General features: G+C 33.0%; 1 protein-coding gene across 2 annotated transcripts in view; it reads right to left on the reverse strand.

Annotated features, from left to right (window-relative positions):
- Positions 1-19522, reverse strand: part of LOC133181559 (neuronal acetylcholine receptor subunit alpha-7-like) — a 33512-nt gene extending 13990 nt beyond the window's left edge. For both annotated transcript variants that reach the window (XM_061316047.1, XM_061316046.1), the window contains exons 1-3: positions 19032-19522; positions 11181-11268; positions 3604-3749 (exon numbers count right to left, since the gene is read on the reverse strand). In XM_061316047.1, coding sequence (XP_061172031.1) covers positions 3604-3749; positions 11181-11250 — 216 coding nt within the window. In that variant the 5' untranslated portion in view covers positions 11251-11268; positions 19032-19522. The remainder of the gene's footprint in view (positions 1-3603; positions 3750-11180; positions 11269-19031) is intronic.
- Between the last annotated feature and the right edge of the window lie 1074 nt (positions 19523-20596).

Raw genomic sequence — 20596 nt, forward strand, 5'->3', positions numbered from 1 at the left:
GACCAGCTTAAATCTATACTACCTGAGGATGCTTGAAAATGAATATAAAAAATAACATATAATAATATAAATGAAGATAACAAAGAGTAAACAACATCATAATTCCTTTTTTAAAAAAAAGTACAATATGTACCAGTTGTGAACAGGACAAAAAATACGGACCTTTAAAAACAACATAGGCATGAACAAGTTCAAAAGAGGGGGTAAGCACCCCCTGTCGATCTGTCACGCCCTCGTAGGCCCCCTGTATTGATTGGACAAACGGAGTATCGGGTAATCCGTAGTCAAAATTAGTATAAAATATTTGATTTAATACTTGGTATGAAGCATGTCGTCAAAATACGACCTACGATAGGTTGCATTTAATAACGACCATATAATTTGCAAAAGTCTACTTTTAAAGAGATTATTGCATCAACATGCTGCTGTTCTTGAGATGAAGATTTTTTAAAGATTTTTCCCCCATTATATTCCATTGTAAAAAAAAAAAAAATGATATCCTATTGTAGCTCCACCGTACCCTGAAAGACCATGTTTGAACACACTCACATTTACGCTATATGTCAGCAAGCTTTCATCAAATTTCATCTGTTCTGGCCAAGTGGTGTATCGAACTATGATTTGTGCCATGTTTGGATGAATTTTTTCCAGGAGCTCTAGATACAAAGCCGATAATGTTAAAAGGGAGACAATAAGAGAGACAGGGAGAAGGACAGGCAGACGATGGACAACTCTCGATCAAAAAATAACCCTTAGAACCACTGGCCGAGGTGAGCTAGAAATATGGCTCATGTTTATTACATATACTTACCTACGCATGCATTAATTACATGTACAAGAGCATGTTGGTTATAAAGAATCCATAAATATTCAATATCGGTAGAATTCGGATGTCAACATGTGACACAGTGTTAATAGATATCTGACATCTGATTGATGACCTCGCTGTTGTATCGTATCGTTTTTTGAATCCTATTCATTCCTTAATCTTTTTCTGTAAATGATACAGTCCTACTGCTCACGCATTGTTTTGCTCACAAATTTGTTTACATTGTTTTTGAAGAACAATCATTTCGTAAATGTTTATTTCAATAAACTTAATTTTCATTAAGTTTATTGAAATAAGGGTGAAGTTTCCTTAATTTCACTTGAGATCAAAGTTTATTATTATTTTTTTTTTTTACAATTTCAAATTCACCATAGCTTTGGCTAAAAAAGAAAACTAAACGTGTACATAAAGTATTATTCTCTATCGCAAAATACACAAAATTACGACCAATTGTTTAATCCATTCTTTTTGAAGACCTTTTTTTGCATTGATAACTAATGCCTTTTCATACCGTTGTTTTTATAAATATAACTCGTTCTCGTCCAAAATAACATGTAGCCACTACATTACATATACTTGTACAGCGACAGTCTGAAGCCAGCAAAGGAATAAGTTTGCAGTGACAGCGAATTCATTGTATATCGTTTCAGTAGGGGAAGGGGAAAATCAAATGAATCTTTATAAGGGAAATTCCAGATGTAGGATTTTCAGATCAGAAACCAATTAAAGAAAGCTGTTGTATTTTGGCGCCTATAAAGTCATGTATAAAATATATGTATAAAAAGGGAAAAAAAGGCTTAAATGCGTGCGCTGTTCGGTTGTGGATGTCAGATAATTAGATCTTATAAAAATATTTTATTGTGAGTATTTTAACAAAATCAGGGAATTCTGCTTTTAAATTACAAGTTATTCAAACAGCTCTTATTCACAAGCAATGTTGTTTAATACACAGTTACAGTATGGTACTTTTTCTACTTACAGTCATGGTACTTTTTATACTTACACTTGTAGTACTTTTTATACTTACACTAATTACACCTATGGTACTTTTTATACTTACAGTCATGGTACTTTTTATAATTACACCTATGGTACTTTTTTATGTGGTACTTTTTATAATTACACTTATGGTACTTTTTATAATTACAACCATGGTTATTTTTATACTTACACCTATAATACTTTTAATACTAACAGTAATGGCACTTTTTTTTTACTTACACATTACTTACAATGTCTAGGTTTGTCGTTACAGACCATACTTTCAATGTCTCAGTTTATTATTAACAGACCAAAGTTACAATATCTAGGTATCTTCTAACAGTCCACTACTAAAATATCTAGTGTTCACCTAACTGGCCACAGATACAATGTGTAGGAGCATCGTAACAATTCATACATATAATGTGTAGGTTAATCATAATGGACCATACATGCAACGTCTATGTTCCTCTTAATATCCCATAATTAAAAATATCCATGACTTTTCCCTATAGACCACTGTTTTAAAAGTTTATGAATTGTCAAATATTATAATTGGTCAGAAGTCAGAATCTAAAAGGTATAAACTTGTCTCAGGTATCCTTTACTTCCAATTTACTTAATTGTAATTAACCACTCCCTCCGTCTATGTTGTGTACAACTGAATCTGACGAATAATTTCTGCGATTTGTCTATAAAAGCTTCTTCTAACAATTAGATTGCTACCATCAATATCTATGATCTGTCAATAAAGGGCTCCTTTTACAGTATCTCTGATCTGTTAATAAAGGCTCCTCTCTACAAATTAATCATGATTTATGATATCTGTGATTTGTCCAAGAAGCACGTTCGTCAACTAACAGGACTTTGCCTATGATGCCAACATGACTTGTTCCAATGGATCATTATTTGATAAAAAAGTGTATGATTCCAATAGATTATTATTTGATGATTAAAAAAGTGTATGCTTTGTCTAGAAACTTTATCCCTGTCATCTGATTTACCTACAGTTTTTATGATTTGTCTAGAAACTTTATCCCTATGATCTGATTTACCAACAGTTTTTATGATTTGTCTAGAAATTTTATCCCTACCACCTGCTTTGCCTACAGTTTCTATGATTTGTCCAAACTGAGCATTCCATGCAGGTTTACGCTTTGTAAATATAGCTTGTCCTCCACCTAACAAGAGTCTCTCTCTCTCTCTCTCTCTCTGAATGTCCATCTCACAACAGACTACAAACCGTTTTAAGTGTGAATTTCCTTCTCCAAGTTCGGTAGAGCGCTCGCTCCGTGATCGGGAGGTCGTAAGTTCGAATCTCGGCCGTGACTGACCTAGGTCGATAAAAAATGAGTAGCAACTGTTCCTTCGCCATGCGTTCGGCACTTTGAAGTGAAAGTTGCGAGTCCTTCTGATGAAACCTTAAAAACCGAGGCCCCATGTCACGGCAGGAGTTAATTGGCACGATAAAGATCCCTCACTGCTCTATGACCCTGGGTGCCGAGTAAAGGTCAAAATTTGAAGCCCTTTACCGGTATATGGTACGTCTCTATATGAGTGAAAAATTCACGAATGGGACGTAAAACAACACACAATCAATCAATCCTTCTCCAAGTGCAAAATAAAATATCCATGATTTGTCTTTAAAAAGTCTTTTAAACTGATAAGTTATTATTTACATCGAGAGCTGATTTGCTGATAAATAAAATGAGTGCTTATTGCTTGATAAATCATTACTTAAAATCACTAACTTACCTAACAGAGAACAGTTGCTCTAATAGAACACTACTTACAATGTCTATGATTTGTTGCAGTGTGATTCCGAATTTTACAATAATTGGCTTCGTCTCATTGGCCACTGGTCTTTCTAAAGGGTTGTACTGGTTCTCCACGAAGAGAAAATGAAGTAGGTGGCGCTCGTTTTGTCCCTGTATTGTTTCTGTGTCAAATGAGATATAATATTTATATTTTGAGTGTTTCAAAAGAAGTTAAAGCTGAAAAGTTCAATACTTGTTGATGCCAAATGATTTCTTTGCCCCAAAAGGTAGACATGAAAAGCGATGAATAAACAAAAAAGAGAGAAATGAAAAAAGAAAGATTGAAAATAAAAGAAAAATAAGTGAAGAACTGAGATTGGAATCTAGCAGGAACTATATTTTTGGCGGAACTACGGCGTATAAAAATATCTCCTTTTCTGCTTCTCAAAATTACTATAGAACAATGAATTTACATAAAAAATTTTAAATAAAGACTTTGACAAATTTCAGATGTAATTAAAATCAATAATAATGGACTGAACATTAAAAACATATCAAATAAATATGATTTTCAAAACAAACTATAATTTTATTAGCTTTTAAAAGCTTACAATCTGAGTACAAATTTGAGCAAAAAATCAGAAAAAAATGTTTTTTCTCTCTTAGTAAATGGTCAAATCTTTTTGTTTTTGTATCAATTTGTATCTTTATATGACTACTTTACCATATTCGAAAATAAGAAAAATTTAAATATACGAAGCATATAATAATAACTAACATTTCCTTAAAATATAAGAAAAGTAGAGGAAATTCGGATTAGCTAATACCTATTTTAGTTGAATTATTCTTGTCGATTTGGTAGTATCATCTAAAAGACCCTATATGGTAATATCTTTCTATGCAAAAAGAAAAATATTTAAACTTTTGAAATAGAAGTAGGCATCGCATGATTGGCAATAGTATTTTTTATTTTCAATGTGAAAGAAAAAAATAATGACCTTGACCTGACCTTGCTTCTAAAATAAAACGGTCAAATTTAATCTAACTGACACAATCACTTAGTGATAATGTCTTCTTGAATCTATAAAAATTTCATTAATTTTTAAAAACAAGAAATATGAGAAGAATCCCTCTTTAATTTCATTGCAATTTGTATCGATTACGATCTTCTAATGAAACTTATGTCCAAATTACTGTATCTCACTTCCATTCTAGTCGCCTGCGTGGTGCAGTGGTTTAGAGCGTTTGATGTAGAGTCACGGAGTAAAGAACTGATCCGTACGTCGTGGGTTCAAATCCAATTGCGGACCTTGGATACCGATCCTTCGGATGAGACCGTATAAATCGAGGTCCTATATCGCAGTAGATGCTGGCATAAAGAAGATCCTTCACTACTTAAGGGTCGTAAATGCCGAGTACAGGTCTAAATTTGCAGCCCTCCGCCCGCAAGTAGTGGCTCTCAATATGAGTGAAAAATTCTCGAAGGGACGTTAAACAAACAAACAAACACTTCCATTCTAGGAATTAAGAATTCCGTCGGCATCGAAAGCAAGTGTTTTGACTTGCCTAGATGTCTGAGCGGTCTAGCACGCTGTTCCTGCAATGCTAAGGAACAGATTCCGCGGGTCGAGAGTTCCACCATGGGTTGGGGAGGAAGTCAGTATATCAGGTGAAAGCTTCCTATTATAATGGAAATTCTAACTTGGTCGAATCATGGTCCCTGGGATAGGGCATTACCACAAAATAGGATTAAAATTTTGAAGAAAACATATTCGGGGAGAAAAATTATAAATAAATTGACATCAGAATATATATAAAACATTCTTTACAAATTTTCACATGAAATATGGAACATCAAGAACCACTGCGCTATGAAAAGTCACATCAATTCTCAAGCATTCCAATATAGTGCAGGTTCAGATTTGTTGAGATCATACCCCCTGGGACTTGGATAGGGTTGAAATATGGATTCAAAGTTTTACACGAGAATATTTCAGAGATTAAAAGAATAAATATTTTCAAGAGAAGCACGGTCACACTGAATAATATAAAAATAAAAACTTTAATTCCAATTAATGACCTAACCAAGGTTAGGGTTGGGCTAAAAATTTGGTACCAATTTCACGTAATGCATGTATACAAGGAGAAAAGAAAATCTTTTTAAATCCTTTTCTGCAGGGAAGCAAGGCTATTGAACTATTGAATGACTATTGACTATTGAATGTAAAAGGTGGAGATAACGAACATTGATCAATCTCATAAATCCAGTGAACAAAACGCATCATGAACACGACAAAAACACGGACCTCTGGAAACACCAGAGGTGGGATAAGGTGCCTAGGTGGAGTAAGCATCCCCTGTCAACTGATCACACCCTCCGATAGCCCCATGTATTGATTAGGTAGACGGAGTACTCTACAGTAAAATTAAGGTATAAAAGCAGTGACCTAAAAATGGTATGAAACTAGTCAGACAACATATGACCCAGCGATAGGTTTTATTTACAAACAAGGTCATAACAAATTTGTAAAAAACTGACTTTAAACGGGATTGTTGAAATCCTATAAAACGTAGATATGTGAAATTTTTATAAGAAGGCCCCAGCAAGTGTTTTCTTCTTCGCATGTGAAAGTTTTTGATTCAATTCTTTTTCATAGAAATATAAAAACAGGTCGTCAAATAAAGGAGATCAATTAGTGCCCATCGAAATTCCAAAAGATTTTATAAAGTTATGGTCAAAAAAGTATACAAAGATGTTGAAAATGAGGAGTTCCAACATACTTTCATATCAACTTCATAGCACTTACCGGTATGTGCAGAATCAGAGTGATTTTATACGAAGTAATTTTGTAGATGACCTATCACATGAGAATTTCCGAGTTTCATTTTTATTGAAGGAGCAGTTGTCTATGATATCAAAAAGCCTAGATTTTAATTAATTGAGAGGAATGGTTGTATAAAGTGCAGAAAAGTCGTACGTTTTGATGTTACCGACTTTTGAAAATTTATGTGATTTTACATTTTCTAATATTTCTTTGAAATTTGAGCATTTCATTTACATCACTTTTAGAATATGCTAACAGTATTAACATATTTCGTCTGAAATTTCTCCTTTATAGCAATTAATATTTTTTTAAGGAGTAAAGATAGGGGCGTGGTAGAACAGTTTCTGGACCCGGAATGTATCTTTGTTTGTAAGGATTCTTATGCAGTTTAGAAATCAAGTATAGGTAGGGTAAATCATACTCCCTTTTGTTGACTGGAATGTTAAAACTTTCAAAAAGTGAAATGTGATTTTGAAGAATTTCATCCTTAGAAAGTGAGCAGTTTTTTCTGCATATACTTTTTATTTTTATCACAGAAGTTTATAAATGAGAATACTTATAATGTGCAATGTAATACATTACTAAAACATATCCCCTGTATTTACCCCCATAGCAAAGTTTATATCAAATTAGAATTTACTCTACTTTTTAAAGCTTTTTACATGAACTTTTGAAAAGTCCACAGATTTTACGTGAAAGTTTCGGCAAAATGATAGCAAACACAAAAATTCATTCAAAATTTTGTTTCGCAAAAATCAGTCAAGGGCGACTCATTTTAATTGGGAATCATTGTTTTAGACAACGATCTGAAAATAATGGACTAGACCATCAAGCAACAGTTTTGTTATATATAGAAAATAAAGACTTCTGGGAGGAATGGTATGCGAACGCCTTCAAATACGGCGTCCTTTTATAATTTGCCAATCTCTGTAATATCTTTGTAAATCCTTCCTTCTTCTATCTGTATTAAACTACTCACCAGAAGAAAGATTGATGCAAATGTTATCCTTCTTTTTCTCATAGCAATTCAAAGATAAAATAGACTGAAACCAATGTTTTACTTTATACTGGCATTGATAAATCAACTCTAGGTCAAGAATGAGCAGTCAACAACTCAACAACAAAATAGAAATCATTCACGAGGCGTTTTATTCCACAAATAAAATGAAACATGCATGTGGATATTTCTGCAACATGCTAGATACTGCATCTAACAAAGCTTATCATATACATATTCATTCCCCTTACATGTTTGGGTCTTATTTATAAGATATAAATTATTCATAAATAAATAGCTTTCTCAAAGAAACAGTCTTAGTGAAACTATTAATGTTATCGTTCAGCATCATACACGATTGAATGTACAAAGCATTACGCCTGATACACGCTCGAAATTGCATGAGACAATTCAAATTTGATTACGCATTTTTGGATAACCTAGGTTAGCACTAAAAAGCATCAAGGATGAAATGTGAATATAATGAGCAGTGATTTTTCTCAAATTTATACTAAATTTTACCACAGAGTACTCCGTCTACCTAGTCAATAGATGGGGCTCACGGAGGAATTGGCCGTTCGACAGGGGATGCTTACTCCTCCTAGGCACCTGATTTCACCTCTGGTGTTTCCAGTTGTCCGTGCTTTTTTACCAGTTCATGATTCGTTTTGTCTACTGGATCTTTGAGATTGATCACTGTACGTTGTTTTCACCTTTTACATTACGATATTTTTTTCTTTTATATCCTACTGTTGATAAACAATCCCCAGGTCCATGATTTAAAGAAACGAAAATCGGAATAGACAAAGGATGCTTATTCGTAGAACTGGCTGTTCTTCAGAAGATTTTAAAGAATGTGCCCTATATATTCCCATGTAGGACTTTGATCCCTATTGTGGCCTCATCCCACCACCGGGAGGGATGATTTAAAGAAACTTGAATTTACACTACCTCAGAAAGATTTCATATTAAGCCAATTGCAATCATTGCCCTTCTGTTCTTGGGGAGATTTTAGAGATTTTTTCCTCCATATCTTTATGTAAAACTGTGATCCCCTTCGGTTAGGTGAGCTATAAAATACGAGGGGTAATCAAAAAGTTCGTGGACAAGCGCTATAAAATCAAAACTGCCTGAGGAACATGAATGAATTTTTACACATTTTGTATGTGTAAAACACAAGAGCAACATCTTCTTACTTTTTACAAAAAGCTATATATCACGAGTTTTAATTTTAAATGAATTATTAATGTTTTGTAAACAATAGTATGCCCAGGTGGCGCAACCTCAAAACACGTATTTTCTACCTGAATAAAAAGGAAAAAAAATATATGACCATTTGTCATCCAATAAATATGCTAATTTATTCATATGGTATAACACAGTTGTTCCATAAAGTTTGCGATTTTCACCGCATTCTATAAGTTCTATGAAATGTTCTCGTAAATTTTATATGGATTGCCCAAACAATTAAGGGGTTAAAATGACGCCAGAAGGGGGAAGGATCTTTATCCCACATTCTATAATGTTTCACTCCTGAAAAAAAAACTGGCATAGACCTAGAAAATGTTTAAAAAGACTACAGAGAAATAAAATGCATCCAGAGTACCCGTTCTTAAACGCCAAAAAAGATTCAGAGAAAGGAGAGACGCACAGTTAATGTCGATTTGTAGTTCGGGTGTCCAAAGTCATTCTTGTCGAAAAGTGACGTTGCTCATGTGTAATAGACATGTGTGAACTCCGACAAGCAAAGTATGCTGATATAATCAAGTGAGAATACTAGCATTTCCCCACGTATAGATCCATTTAAAAATATTATGCATTGAAATCAGCTGTTCATGACATTGTTAAATCATATAAACAAGACAGATTTCGGTCTTTACTTTACTTCAGGGAATCTAATCAACATTATTATTATTATTTATTTATTGCTTAAGACATACATCTTACTGCATTTCAACATATAATACAAAATATTACAAAATGGCATTGTATAGCGGTCCTTATTGATTACAAAAATATAATACAATATAACAATCATGATTTCATGGAGAATTACCATATGAGAGAATGCTTTCTCTCAATTTAAAAGCAAAATGAATAAATTTCCCTAAATTACAAAGATCATGGACATTGCGTGTACCTAATAATTGTACAAATTTAAAAACAGATGGTTTTTGCCAGTAATACAATTTGATATATTTTTTACGGAGCTTTTCAAAATGTGGACAAATTAAAACAAAATGGTATTCATCCTCTATTTCACTTTTACACATTCTGCACATTCTACTCTCCCTAGGTATTTTATTATGTCGTCCTGACTCAATTTCAAGGTTATGAGATGAAAGCCTAATTCGACTAATTTGCTTTTTGTACATAGAGGGTATGGGCTTACAAAGATAATACTGTAAAGAAAAATTGTCTATTATATGTTTGTAAATGTTACATTTTGATGAATAATTGATTTCTTCCATAAGGTTTTGAACACATATGTCATTCAATCTTTGTTTTATAATTGGGAAAAAAATTCTATAACAAGCTCTATCTTGTTCACAACACATATATCCTAACCCAATTTCATACAATTTTTCTTTAATACAAAAGGCCCAATTTTTCTTACTGTTTTTCATTCTGTCACATTTATCATATAATTCATCATAACAGTTTTTTATTATGCAATTTCCACTAGATAAAACCTTGAACCAGAATTTGAACATTCTATACAATCAAGTAATTTTCATAGGTAGTCTACCAGTTTCCAAATACACTGAAGGAGAGTTTGTGTTTTTCCTTACGCCTAAAACAGATTTTATAAATTCCAACTGTACTTTTTCTACGTCACTAGCATTATGACTACCCCAAACCTCAAAACCATAGTTTAAAATACTTGTTACATAGGTGTCAAAAAGTGACAAAAGGGTTTCTGTATTAAGACACATACTTTTTACTTTTGAATTTAATGCAAACATGGCCTTCCTTCCTTGGTATGCTAGTTGCTTTTGTGTACTATTGTAATTACCATTGAAATTTAGTAACACACCCAGATAAACAAACTTATCGACAACTTCAATTGGGTGCCCATTAATATTCCATTTTTCTGTTGATTTGATTTTACCTCCGTTTCTAAAAATTGCAATTTTTGTTTTTTTTCTATATTAACAGAAAGATCCCAGCGAGCTGTGTATTCGTATAATATATCTAACATCTTTTGAAGCTCATTTACAGTCTCAGCAAAGATTACCATATCATCGGCATACATTAATGCAAATAGATTAAGTTCACGCAAGTGTACAGGAACAGTATCATTCTTTAGAAATTCTACTTCAAAATCATTCACATATAAAGAACATAAAATGTGTTGAGTCAGAGGGAGCTAACACTAAAAAAAAAAACAATGACATTTTCGTACGTCATAAAACGGCCACAGTGCCGGGTGATCATATAATGACTTCCATATTCAATGATAACTTAGCAAATTATCAACGTATCAAGTTAAAACTTTCAATACTTCTTAAACTTAAACTTATGTTGTTTTATAAATTTTGTGAGCACCGACTACATAGTATTAATTTTATCGCATTAGTCCACGAACTTTTTGATAACCCCTCGTACATGGTGCAACTTCTTGTGTATCCGTTGAATTGTACATCATCCAGAAGAGGAATAAATACACGGATGTTACGAACTCTTCACCAAACTCCAGGCTTAGTGAAAACATTTATAATTTTATTATTGAAAAAGCATAAGATAAAGTCCTAAAGCACACCTGAACAGTTGTAATTCAATATACTTACCCTGAACAAGAAAGCTCAAAAAAGTACAGATGATTAACAGAAGGTCATCAAGGAGAATAACCGAAGCCATTGCAGCATCAGTGTTAACCTGTAAATAAAAAGGTTGTTAGTCTAGAATGATTTATTCATTGCAGCATCAATGTCCACCTGTAAGTAAAATGGTTGTTAGTCTAGAATGATTCATTCATTGCAGCATCAATGTCCACTTGTAAGTAAAATGGTTTACAAATTTTGTTTCTAACCCTGTGTATTTTTATTATCCTGTACAAGGCCATTCTCTTAACTAGAGAGAATTGAACATTTTTCTATTAATTTTTTAATTATTAAAAAATTTATCATTGTGTGCAGACAATTAAATAAAAAGTTTTAATGAACACTTTCCGTATTTTCCTAGCAATTTAATTGGGGTTAAGAAAAAACAGAGAAAACCTGTAAAAATTAACGAATAAGATTGCTTCTTACTAAATTTTAACAATTGATCTCCTTGCTTTTAAATTTATGTTTGATTAAGCGATAATTTATAATCTTCAAATTAATGATACACTTTCATTGCAACTAAGTGTGCAAAAAAGTTTTTAAATTTTTTTTTTCAGTCTGAAAATGTTAACACGAAGTTATATGCCATAATAGATAATACTGTATAAACAAATGTGTGTGTCAGATGGCCGTGTCATAATTTGTCCAATCTTTAATAAACAAGGCCCTGTCATTAATCATTATCTGATATACATGTACCTTGTATTAGAGTCGCAGAAAAAGGCCTGTTAATTACAGAAAACTATTGCTTTATGGGTTTGATATTATCATCACTTTTCTATTGAAATCAGTCTAATTTGATTTTTATTTTTCTCTAGGACGTGTTCGAACTGCGGCGGTTTCTAACTCGATTTGACGGCAGGATAAACATAATGGTTATTATACGAGGGGTAAGTGACAACTCGCTTCACATGACACAACAAACGAATTAGCCAACTCATTAACAATATTCCTAATTACTCCAACATTTCACATAACCATTAGGAAAAAAAATACATTATAAATAGTTGCCTTGGGAAAGAACTTGTCAGTGTTGATTTTATAGTGTATTTTTAACAGATATTTCTCTTTTTTTGCATTTCTACAAAGAGTAATCAAACAAGAATTCCACTGCTTTCTTCATTAATTAGGTTTGATTGATATTTTCCTAGGAATTAATTATTGATTTGCTGTCGATAACGAGCTGTGACACATTTTAGTTTTCTGTATCAAAATGTACAGTCCTATCATAGTTGTAACCAATTCCACATGAAAAGTCTTTCTCTTTAATTATAAAGATCATTTTTCTAAGTGTAGTACTTAAATCATTCAAGTATCTTCCGTCCATTTATAATAAATTAATGTTGTTATTCATATTTGAAAAAAGATAGATGAACTATATCAAATCAGGCAGCATTGTCGAAAATTAACAATTACTTTTATAATGACATTTTTAATATTTTCTGTCGTCGATTCCAATGCCAAAAAGTTTAGTTATCTTAAACTCTCATCTTAGTATATTTTTTTCTTCTCAAAAGACATTCGATTTAATGATATTATTTTCGGTTTTTTAAAATTCATTCGATATAAAGAGCATTGGAAATTCAAGAAAAAAATATCAGTAAAATTAAATTCGTGTGTCACTAAGTGAAAAAAAAATCATATTTCCTCTTATCGATGGTACCATATATATAATATAGGCTTAGCAAGTAACTATTTTTTTTTATATTTCATGATGTTTCTAGGCAACCTCCCACTGGAAAACTCTACAGCTGCGACTAAAACGTTTGACTATCTGTGTTGTTAATTAGATTGCCTGTTTTCTTGATATCTGAGTACACTTGAAGCTCGACTGAGAGGAAGAAGGTCAAGTTAAGCAAACGTAATTACACAAGGCGGTTTGCTGATCCCCAGCAGTCATCCATATAAACAGTCTTTATCGATGATGACTAATACAATTTCTGAGGACATTTTGGTATTTTCTCACAATTTCACTCAAATTGACCACGCGTATAAACTCTGTCTTGCACTGAACACAACATAATAAGAACACAGCCTAGAACAGTCAGAACATCGATCTAAAACGTAATAGCAATTTAATTCCAGAGGAAGTAACAGTTTCTTGATAATGACAAAGAGAGCTGTACTGTAACCTCGTTCCCCTCCCTCCATTGATGGATGGCCCTCCTTGATTAGAGATGGGTACCAGAAAACGTAGGACTGGGTCAAAAGGAACTCACTAATAACCGGGAATCTGTCCAAGAAGTCCACAAACAAACTCAATCAATGGGTGATTTATTACATTTTACGGAAAATTGTGAATGCATATCGTGATTTCGATGGTTTATTCAAAGATATTATTTCAGTAGTACAAAATATTCCTAATTTCATTGTCGTCATTGAAAGAAAGAATCGCTTTGGCTTGAAGTAGTATAATTCTGATTGCCTTGAAGTAGTATAAGTCTGAGTTTAACCTATATGAAAATGTTTTTTGACCTCGAAATAGTGGTCAACCAGCTGTCGACTGATAGTCAACTGAATGTCAACTAGGAGTTGAATACTTTCTGAATACTAGTAGCTGTCAATTGCATGAAATAATTCGTTGACCGTCATTGACTGCTTTTTAGATTTCATGTGAGGTCGATCATTAGTTGAATGCTAATAAAATGTACTTTAAAACATGCGTGTCCACTAGATCAGCACTCGAACTGTAAAAAAGAATTGACCATTGTTTAACACAGAGACTTTGTGAAATCCTATTGGGTTGATTATTGTCAGCCACAGTTGGTAAAGCTCTCAGACTTTACTCATGTTGGGTTAAGGTTACATTATTTATGGATTGGCCATGGAATTCAGGAATTCTCACAACAATCCAGATTTAAATTCAAATAATATGTTCAACTTTGTATTTTGCTAGAAAGCGAGAAAATATGAATTGATGTATCAATAAGTTTTTTGTTTGAAGAGTGATTCAGAGTGCACATCCATGTACATGCATGTGTAAAATTCCTGAATTTCATTGTGTTTGTTTTTTTCTCTAAACAATACTGGAAAGACAAATACTGTATCATATATAGGTCCGTAATATTGTGTAGTTGTCAACATGCGACAAGAATTTCAGAGACTTTTCTTGTTAATTTTTATGCCAAGACAAAGATACAGTTAATCCTTTGGTTTTTTATTTCTTAGAATTAAGTCAGATTGTTTATGCTTTAATAATGCATATTAATTAAGAAAATGTTTCAAGCATTAAAGTATTAGGCCTCCACCTATTTGACCCCCCTTCTTTTTCGGACAAAGTTACAGAAACCAAAATTTTGCCAAGCTCACAGCTTGTACCCTCCATTTTTATCAAAAAATTGCTGCTTACTAAAAGCATTCAAGAGTGGTCAACTGCCGAGAAAATATGTGAGCATTCAACAGTGGTCAAATGCTGAGGAAATTTGTGAGCATTCAACAGTGGTCAACTGCCGAGGAAATTTGTGAGCATTCGACAGTGGTCAACTGCTGAGGAAATATGTGAACATTCAACAGTGGTCAAGTGCTGCGGAAATATGTGAGCATTCAACAGTGGTCAAGTGCTGCGGAAATATGTGAGCATTCAACAGTGGTCAACTGCTGAGGAAATATGTGAGCATTCAACAGTAGTCAACTGAACAGTATTCAAAAATGGTCAACTGCACAGAAAATACAGGAACATTAAATAATGGTTAACTACACAGAAAATATAGGAGTATTCAACAGTCGTCAACCGAACAGAAAATTTAGCAGTATTCAACAGTGGGCATCTAATTAAATAAAGGAGTGTGGAATCGTGGTAAACTGCACACTGCACAGAAAATAAATGAGCAATAGTGGTCAATTGTACAGAAAATATAAAAGTATTTAAAAGAGGTCAGCTGCACAAAAAATGCAGGAGCATTCAATAGTGTACAGAAATATTATCATTCAAAAGTTGTCAACTGCACAGAAAATCAACACTGGTCAACTGCACAGAAAATAAAAGAGCATTAAATAGTGGTCAACTGACGTGAAAATGTAGGAGCATTCAACATTGATCAACTGAAAAGAAATCAAAAGAGCATTCAACATTGATCAACTGAAAAGAAAACAAAAGAGCATTCAATATTGGTCAACAGAACAGAAAATATAGGAGTATTCAAAAGTGATCAACTCAACAGTAAATATAGGAGCATTCAACAGTGGTCAATTGTACAGAAAATATAAATAAAAAAGGTCAACTTCACAAAATTTATAGCAGCATTCAATAGTGGACAACAGTAAAGAAATATAGAAGCATTCAAAGGTGGTCAACTGAAAGTAAGTTAGAGGAGTATTCAACAGTCGAAAATTGAACACAAAATGTAAAAATTCAACAGTGGACAACTGAACAGAAAAATAGGAGTATTCAACAGTGTTCAACTGCACTGAATTTATAGGAGTATTCAATAGTGATCAACTGAACAGAATATATAGAAGCATTAACTGTGGTCAACTGAACAGAAAATATGGGAGTATTCAACAGTGGTAACTTGAGGTGAAAATAAAAGAGTATTCGATAGTGGTAAACTACACGGAAATTACAGGGGCATTCAACAGTGGTCAACTGAAAAGAACAACTGCGGCCAACTGCTGTGTATTCTAACACCCTATATGCAAATGAGTTTAATGTACCTTTATTTGAATGACACTAATGGTCAACTGATTATCAACGAACCGTCAACGGAATACTTCAATTGAATTCTCCTATACTTTTTGTTTTGGTATTAGAGTGTGTGCATTCTTTTATCGAACAATACTACAGTTGTCGGAAAATGTCCCTTCGAATCATAAGGATGAAATATGAGGATAGCGAACAGTATTCAATCTCGAAGCATATTGAAACGATTCAAATTTGTAGCAGAGCAAACATGGACCTCAAAATTTAGAGGTGGGATCAGGTGCCATGGAGGAGTGAGCATCCCCTGCCGACCGGTCACACCCGCCGTGTGCTCCGTCATGATCGGGGAAAAACGGAAAAACCGTAGACAGTTCAGTGTATAAATAATGGCCTAACAATTAGTATTGTTAGGCAATTATTTATATATTGAACTGTCAGTCAGTCAGCATTTGACTCAATGATAGGTTGTATGTGCTCACTGGGATATATCGAGTAGACATATGAATGGAAGTAACTATTGTTACTTGATACTACGACGTCGATATATCGAAATATTTTCTTCTTCTCATGTAGAAGTTTTTGAATAAATTATGCTTCATATCAATACCAAAATAGGCCTGCTAATAACGGGGCGTAATTGGTACCCATGGGAATTACAGAAGATTGTTGGAAGACCTGATCTCCAAAACTACATAGATATTGTCAATCAGAAACTCAAGCATCTTTTTAATATCAACTTCAGTGTACTTGTGTGTACAATCAGAATGTGAGTTTACGAGAACCATATTTATTGAAGAAGCAGCTGTCTATGATGTCAAAAAGCCTGAACTTCAATTTATCATGGGGAATGGTTGTATAAAGTGTTGAAAAGTCGTACGTTTTGATGTTATTTATTTTAATAAAATTTTGTGATTTCAAATTTTCTAAATGTTCCTTGGAGTATTTAAGTATCCACATCTGCTTTCCTTCATTACAGTAAATATTTTAATGAGTACTAAAGAAAGAGGCTTGGTAGAACATTTACTTTGTAAGGATTTTTATGAAGTTTAGGAATTCAGTAAAGGTATGGTAATTCAAATTCATTTTGATTGTTGGGAATATTAAAAATATTTTAACGGACATATGTTTTTGAAGAATTTCCTCCTGATAAAAACAATATATACTGGTTTAAACTTTTTAAGAACATCTTTTTGAAGTCCTGACGTGACTTTTGTCGATATGAGAGCCATATGATGAATGATGAAGATAATTAGCAGGGGATTACAGTAAAATCCGCAGACAGTAATTAGAATTCCTTGGGAGCAATCTGTAATCAAATACACTTAAATATCACGTACAAAGCGAACCAATACAAAGTCAATGACTACAAATAACGCCAACTACAAAAAAGGTCTTGTGTCAAAGCCATTACATTCCAGTGTAAGTTATTGTTTAGGTCAGTACAGGTGACCATTAAGGAGCAATGAGCCTCTGCTCTAAATTTCACAAAAATTCGGTATCCTTCCTAACATTGATTTTCATCAGCATGAAATATATGGAGATAACGAACAGTATTCAAGCTCAAAAGTCCATTAAACATTACAAAATAGGTGCAGAGCAAACACGGACCTCCAAAACACCAGAGGTGGGATCAGGTGCCATGGAGGAGTGAGCATTCCCTGCCGTAGTAGCATTGGATTCAAATTAAAAACAGTATGAAGTACGAAGCGGTGCTTACCTTTTCAGAGAAAGAATTTTAGGTCCGACTATGAAGGAAGTTTGACACAGAGAATAGGAAAGATATAATTTATAATCACAACATTAAACTAAAAATATGAAGTACAGCTGTATATATTAAAATATATTTAGTGTCATACATATTAGATTCGTTTGAGAATACATAATAAAGAACTGTTTAAATATAATATTACATTGTTATCTGTGCTTGTAAATATGTGTTGGGATAAGAAAAGAAGACGAAAAACTCTTATCCCTACGGATGTCTATTTCTTTTAAAAGTATTAAATCTGACCACGAGATATTCCGTCTACCTGATCAATATATAGAGCTCACGGCTGGTGTAGCGATCGACAGGGGATGCTTACTCCTTCTAGGCATCTGAACCCACCTCTGGAATTTCCAGATTTATATTTGTAATTTTATTGATCGATCACTGTTCATTATCTTCACATATTTTTATTATTATTAAATTAAGAAATAGAAAGTAAATATGTGACCAATCTGGTGTTCATTTCTTTTGCGTTGCTCCTGTGTTTCCAATACGGACAAAGTTTTTTACCATAATTGTATGACCTCAAATATTACTGCTTTATGTGGGAATTGTGACTTGGGACTTGAGGGAAATCCTCATTTTTGGCTTATATTTGGATTCTTAGTCTTTTCCTTACTTTTTTTTTTTTAAAGAAAACTTAACCAAAAAAGAAAAGATAAAATCTGTAAATATTGTCCACGATATCCATGAAAATTAGGGACTGCGTGTTCGAATTGATTTACATGTAATTCTATCAAAAGTGCAGGAAAGCATAATAACTGAATTAGAGACGATTGATTCAGTTCTGGTGGAGTTTAGTTATTGTGATGTTTGGATGCTGCTATGACAGGAAGAAGGCAATGAGAAGTGATTTTATCATGACAAATGGAGCTGTTTGTCGCCGTTAACAAGAGCTTTCTCCTCCTTACTCTTTCTCATACAAATCAGACCACTCCATTATAAGGTGGATATACGGGCCCAGAGCAACGATAGAAAAAAGAAAATGATTTTTCATCGGCGATAAAAAGTTATTAACGCTAATGAATGCTGCTTGCTTTTATACAAAGCAGTGAGGAGCTGTAATTGAATCATTTACAATGAGGTTATGGTCAAAAACGTTATTATCACAGTTGTATTGAGGTGAAGCAAAACACATGCTCTTTATTAATACACCAGGAAGTATAGAAATATACTGTTCATTAGGTTAGCTGAAGAGGGTACAGATAAAATAAAGGTAATCCTATGTTGCCGTAGTGCAATGAGGTGGTGGTAGTGAAACACAAATTAATAACAATGAATATAATATAATAAGGGGTTTTGTTCAATACAAAATAACTTTCGGTGTAAAGCTAAAATGTTAATAATAAGAAAAGTAAAGGAAATTAAATCAATAATAAAAAAAAATAGAAACACTTAAAAATCTTACCTTATACAATACAATCACTATAACAAATGTTGATGATGCAGTAAAAATCGTTCTGTAGTTCTCCACAAGAAATGTTCCAAACAGTTATATGTCCAACCATTGTATCAATTCACGTTGATGTTCACTGCGATACATTCGTTGCTTTTAAAGTTTGTATGAAATATCAGATATTTGTATAGGAGTTGACGATTCATTTTGAAGTGTAATGATATTTGCCAACATATGTTTGGCTTTAAACTTCTCTCATCAATCTGCTTTTAGCAAAAGAAATCTGCGTCAATTTATCCTTGATTCCATCATGTGGTTTATCCAGTGGTCCACTGACTGGCCTTGGTACTGTCTGTCTGTCAGTGGTTTGTCCAGTGGTCCACTGGCTATGGCTAGAGTTGGTACTGTACGTCTTTTAGAGTTTGCGATATAGCTTGACAGCTGCCGCTTTAACGATGGTTGAAGCTAAAAGCTAATCACAGAGACACTGGCGTTTTGTCATCCACACGTCAAGTAAGCGCTAGGGATACTGCGAGACTGTTTACTATATCGAGTGGTCAATCAAACAGGCTCACGTGCAGTGTGAAAACCTCGCTGTTGCATTCTTAGAATGAATCAATATTGCAGCACGCTACATATTTTTTCACTAAAACTCTTTCAGCACACCCTACCTCTAGTAAAAAATTACCATAATTTCAAATTCTATATAAAGAATCGCATATAGAAAATACATTTAATTTGCCTTTTTTTTACTCTTATAATTCATGAACACTTTAATAAATGGTTTTAAATGATGTTCGTATATGTAAGTTTTTATAGGTATGATACATATGTATATCTACTTTACAGTTACTATACTATACACGAGTAATTGAGTCAATGATTGTTAAACTCCATAACAATAGAGTTTTTTCAAAGAATTTCACCACCCGGAGCCAGAAAATGATTTTATGGATATCACTTTTTAAGAAAGTACAGCTATCTTTACATTAATTATTCATTATATTTATTTTGAATACAACACAAAGTAAAATTTACTGGAAATTATAAAGGTATAAGCTTTTTAAGTATTAATTACTAAATAAAGATTGTCTTTGAGTATTTAAAGGTTGAAATGAACAAATTGTGTAAAATGACAGATTGTATCTTTCAACAAAGTTATTGTTTCGAGCATAGAATTTGCAAAATGTTGACAACAAACGAGATTGTTCATACCCTTGTATTAACATCTTATTTGTCAATAGACTGTCTCTGTTTAAAAATTATTTGTACGTAGAACATGCCCTTGCGTATCGAATCAACACATCATGTAGGTGAAAAAATTATATTGCTATAAAGACAATGGAAGTTGACAAGAAAAAAAGTTGAAGTCATCACGTTTATCATAAATTTTGTTGTTTGTTTGCATTAATCAAGTAATGAAAAACAGAATCTAAACATGTTTATTTCTGAATATCAAATGTTTGATTTTGTTTTAAAAAATCGTTTATCTTCATCCAACATAGATATCTTAAAACAGTACAAAACAATCACCATCAATATTAATATGCTAGATAGCTGAAGCATGTAAATGAATT

The sequence above is a fragment of the Saccostrea echinata genome, unplaced genomic scaffold (genome assembly GCF_033153115.1).
Source record: "Saccostrea echinata isolate AGI-Se365-2 ecotype Australia unplaced genomic scaffold, CSIRO_AGI_Sech_v1 ptg000009l, whole genome shotgun sequence".
In the NCBI taxonomy this organism is placed as follows: Eukaryota; Metazoa; Mollusca; class Bivalvia; order Ostreida; family Ostreidae; genus Saccostrea; species Saccostrea echinata.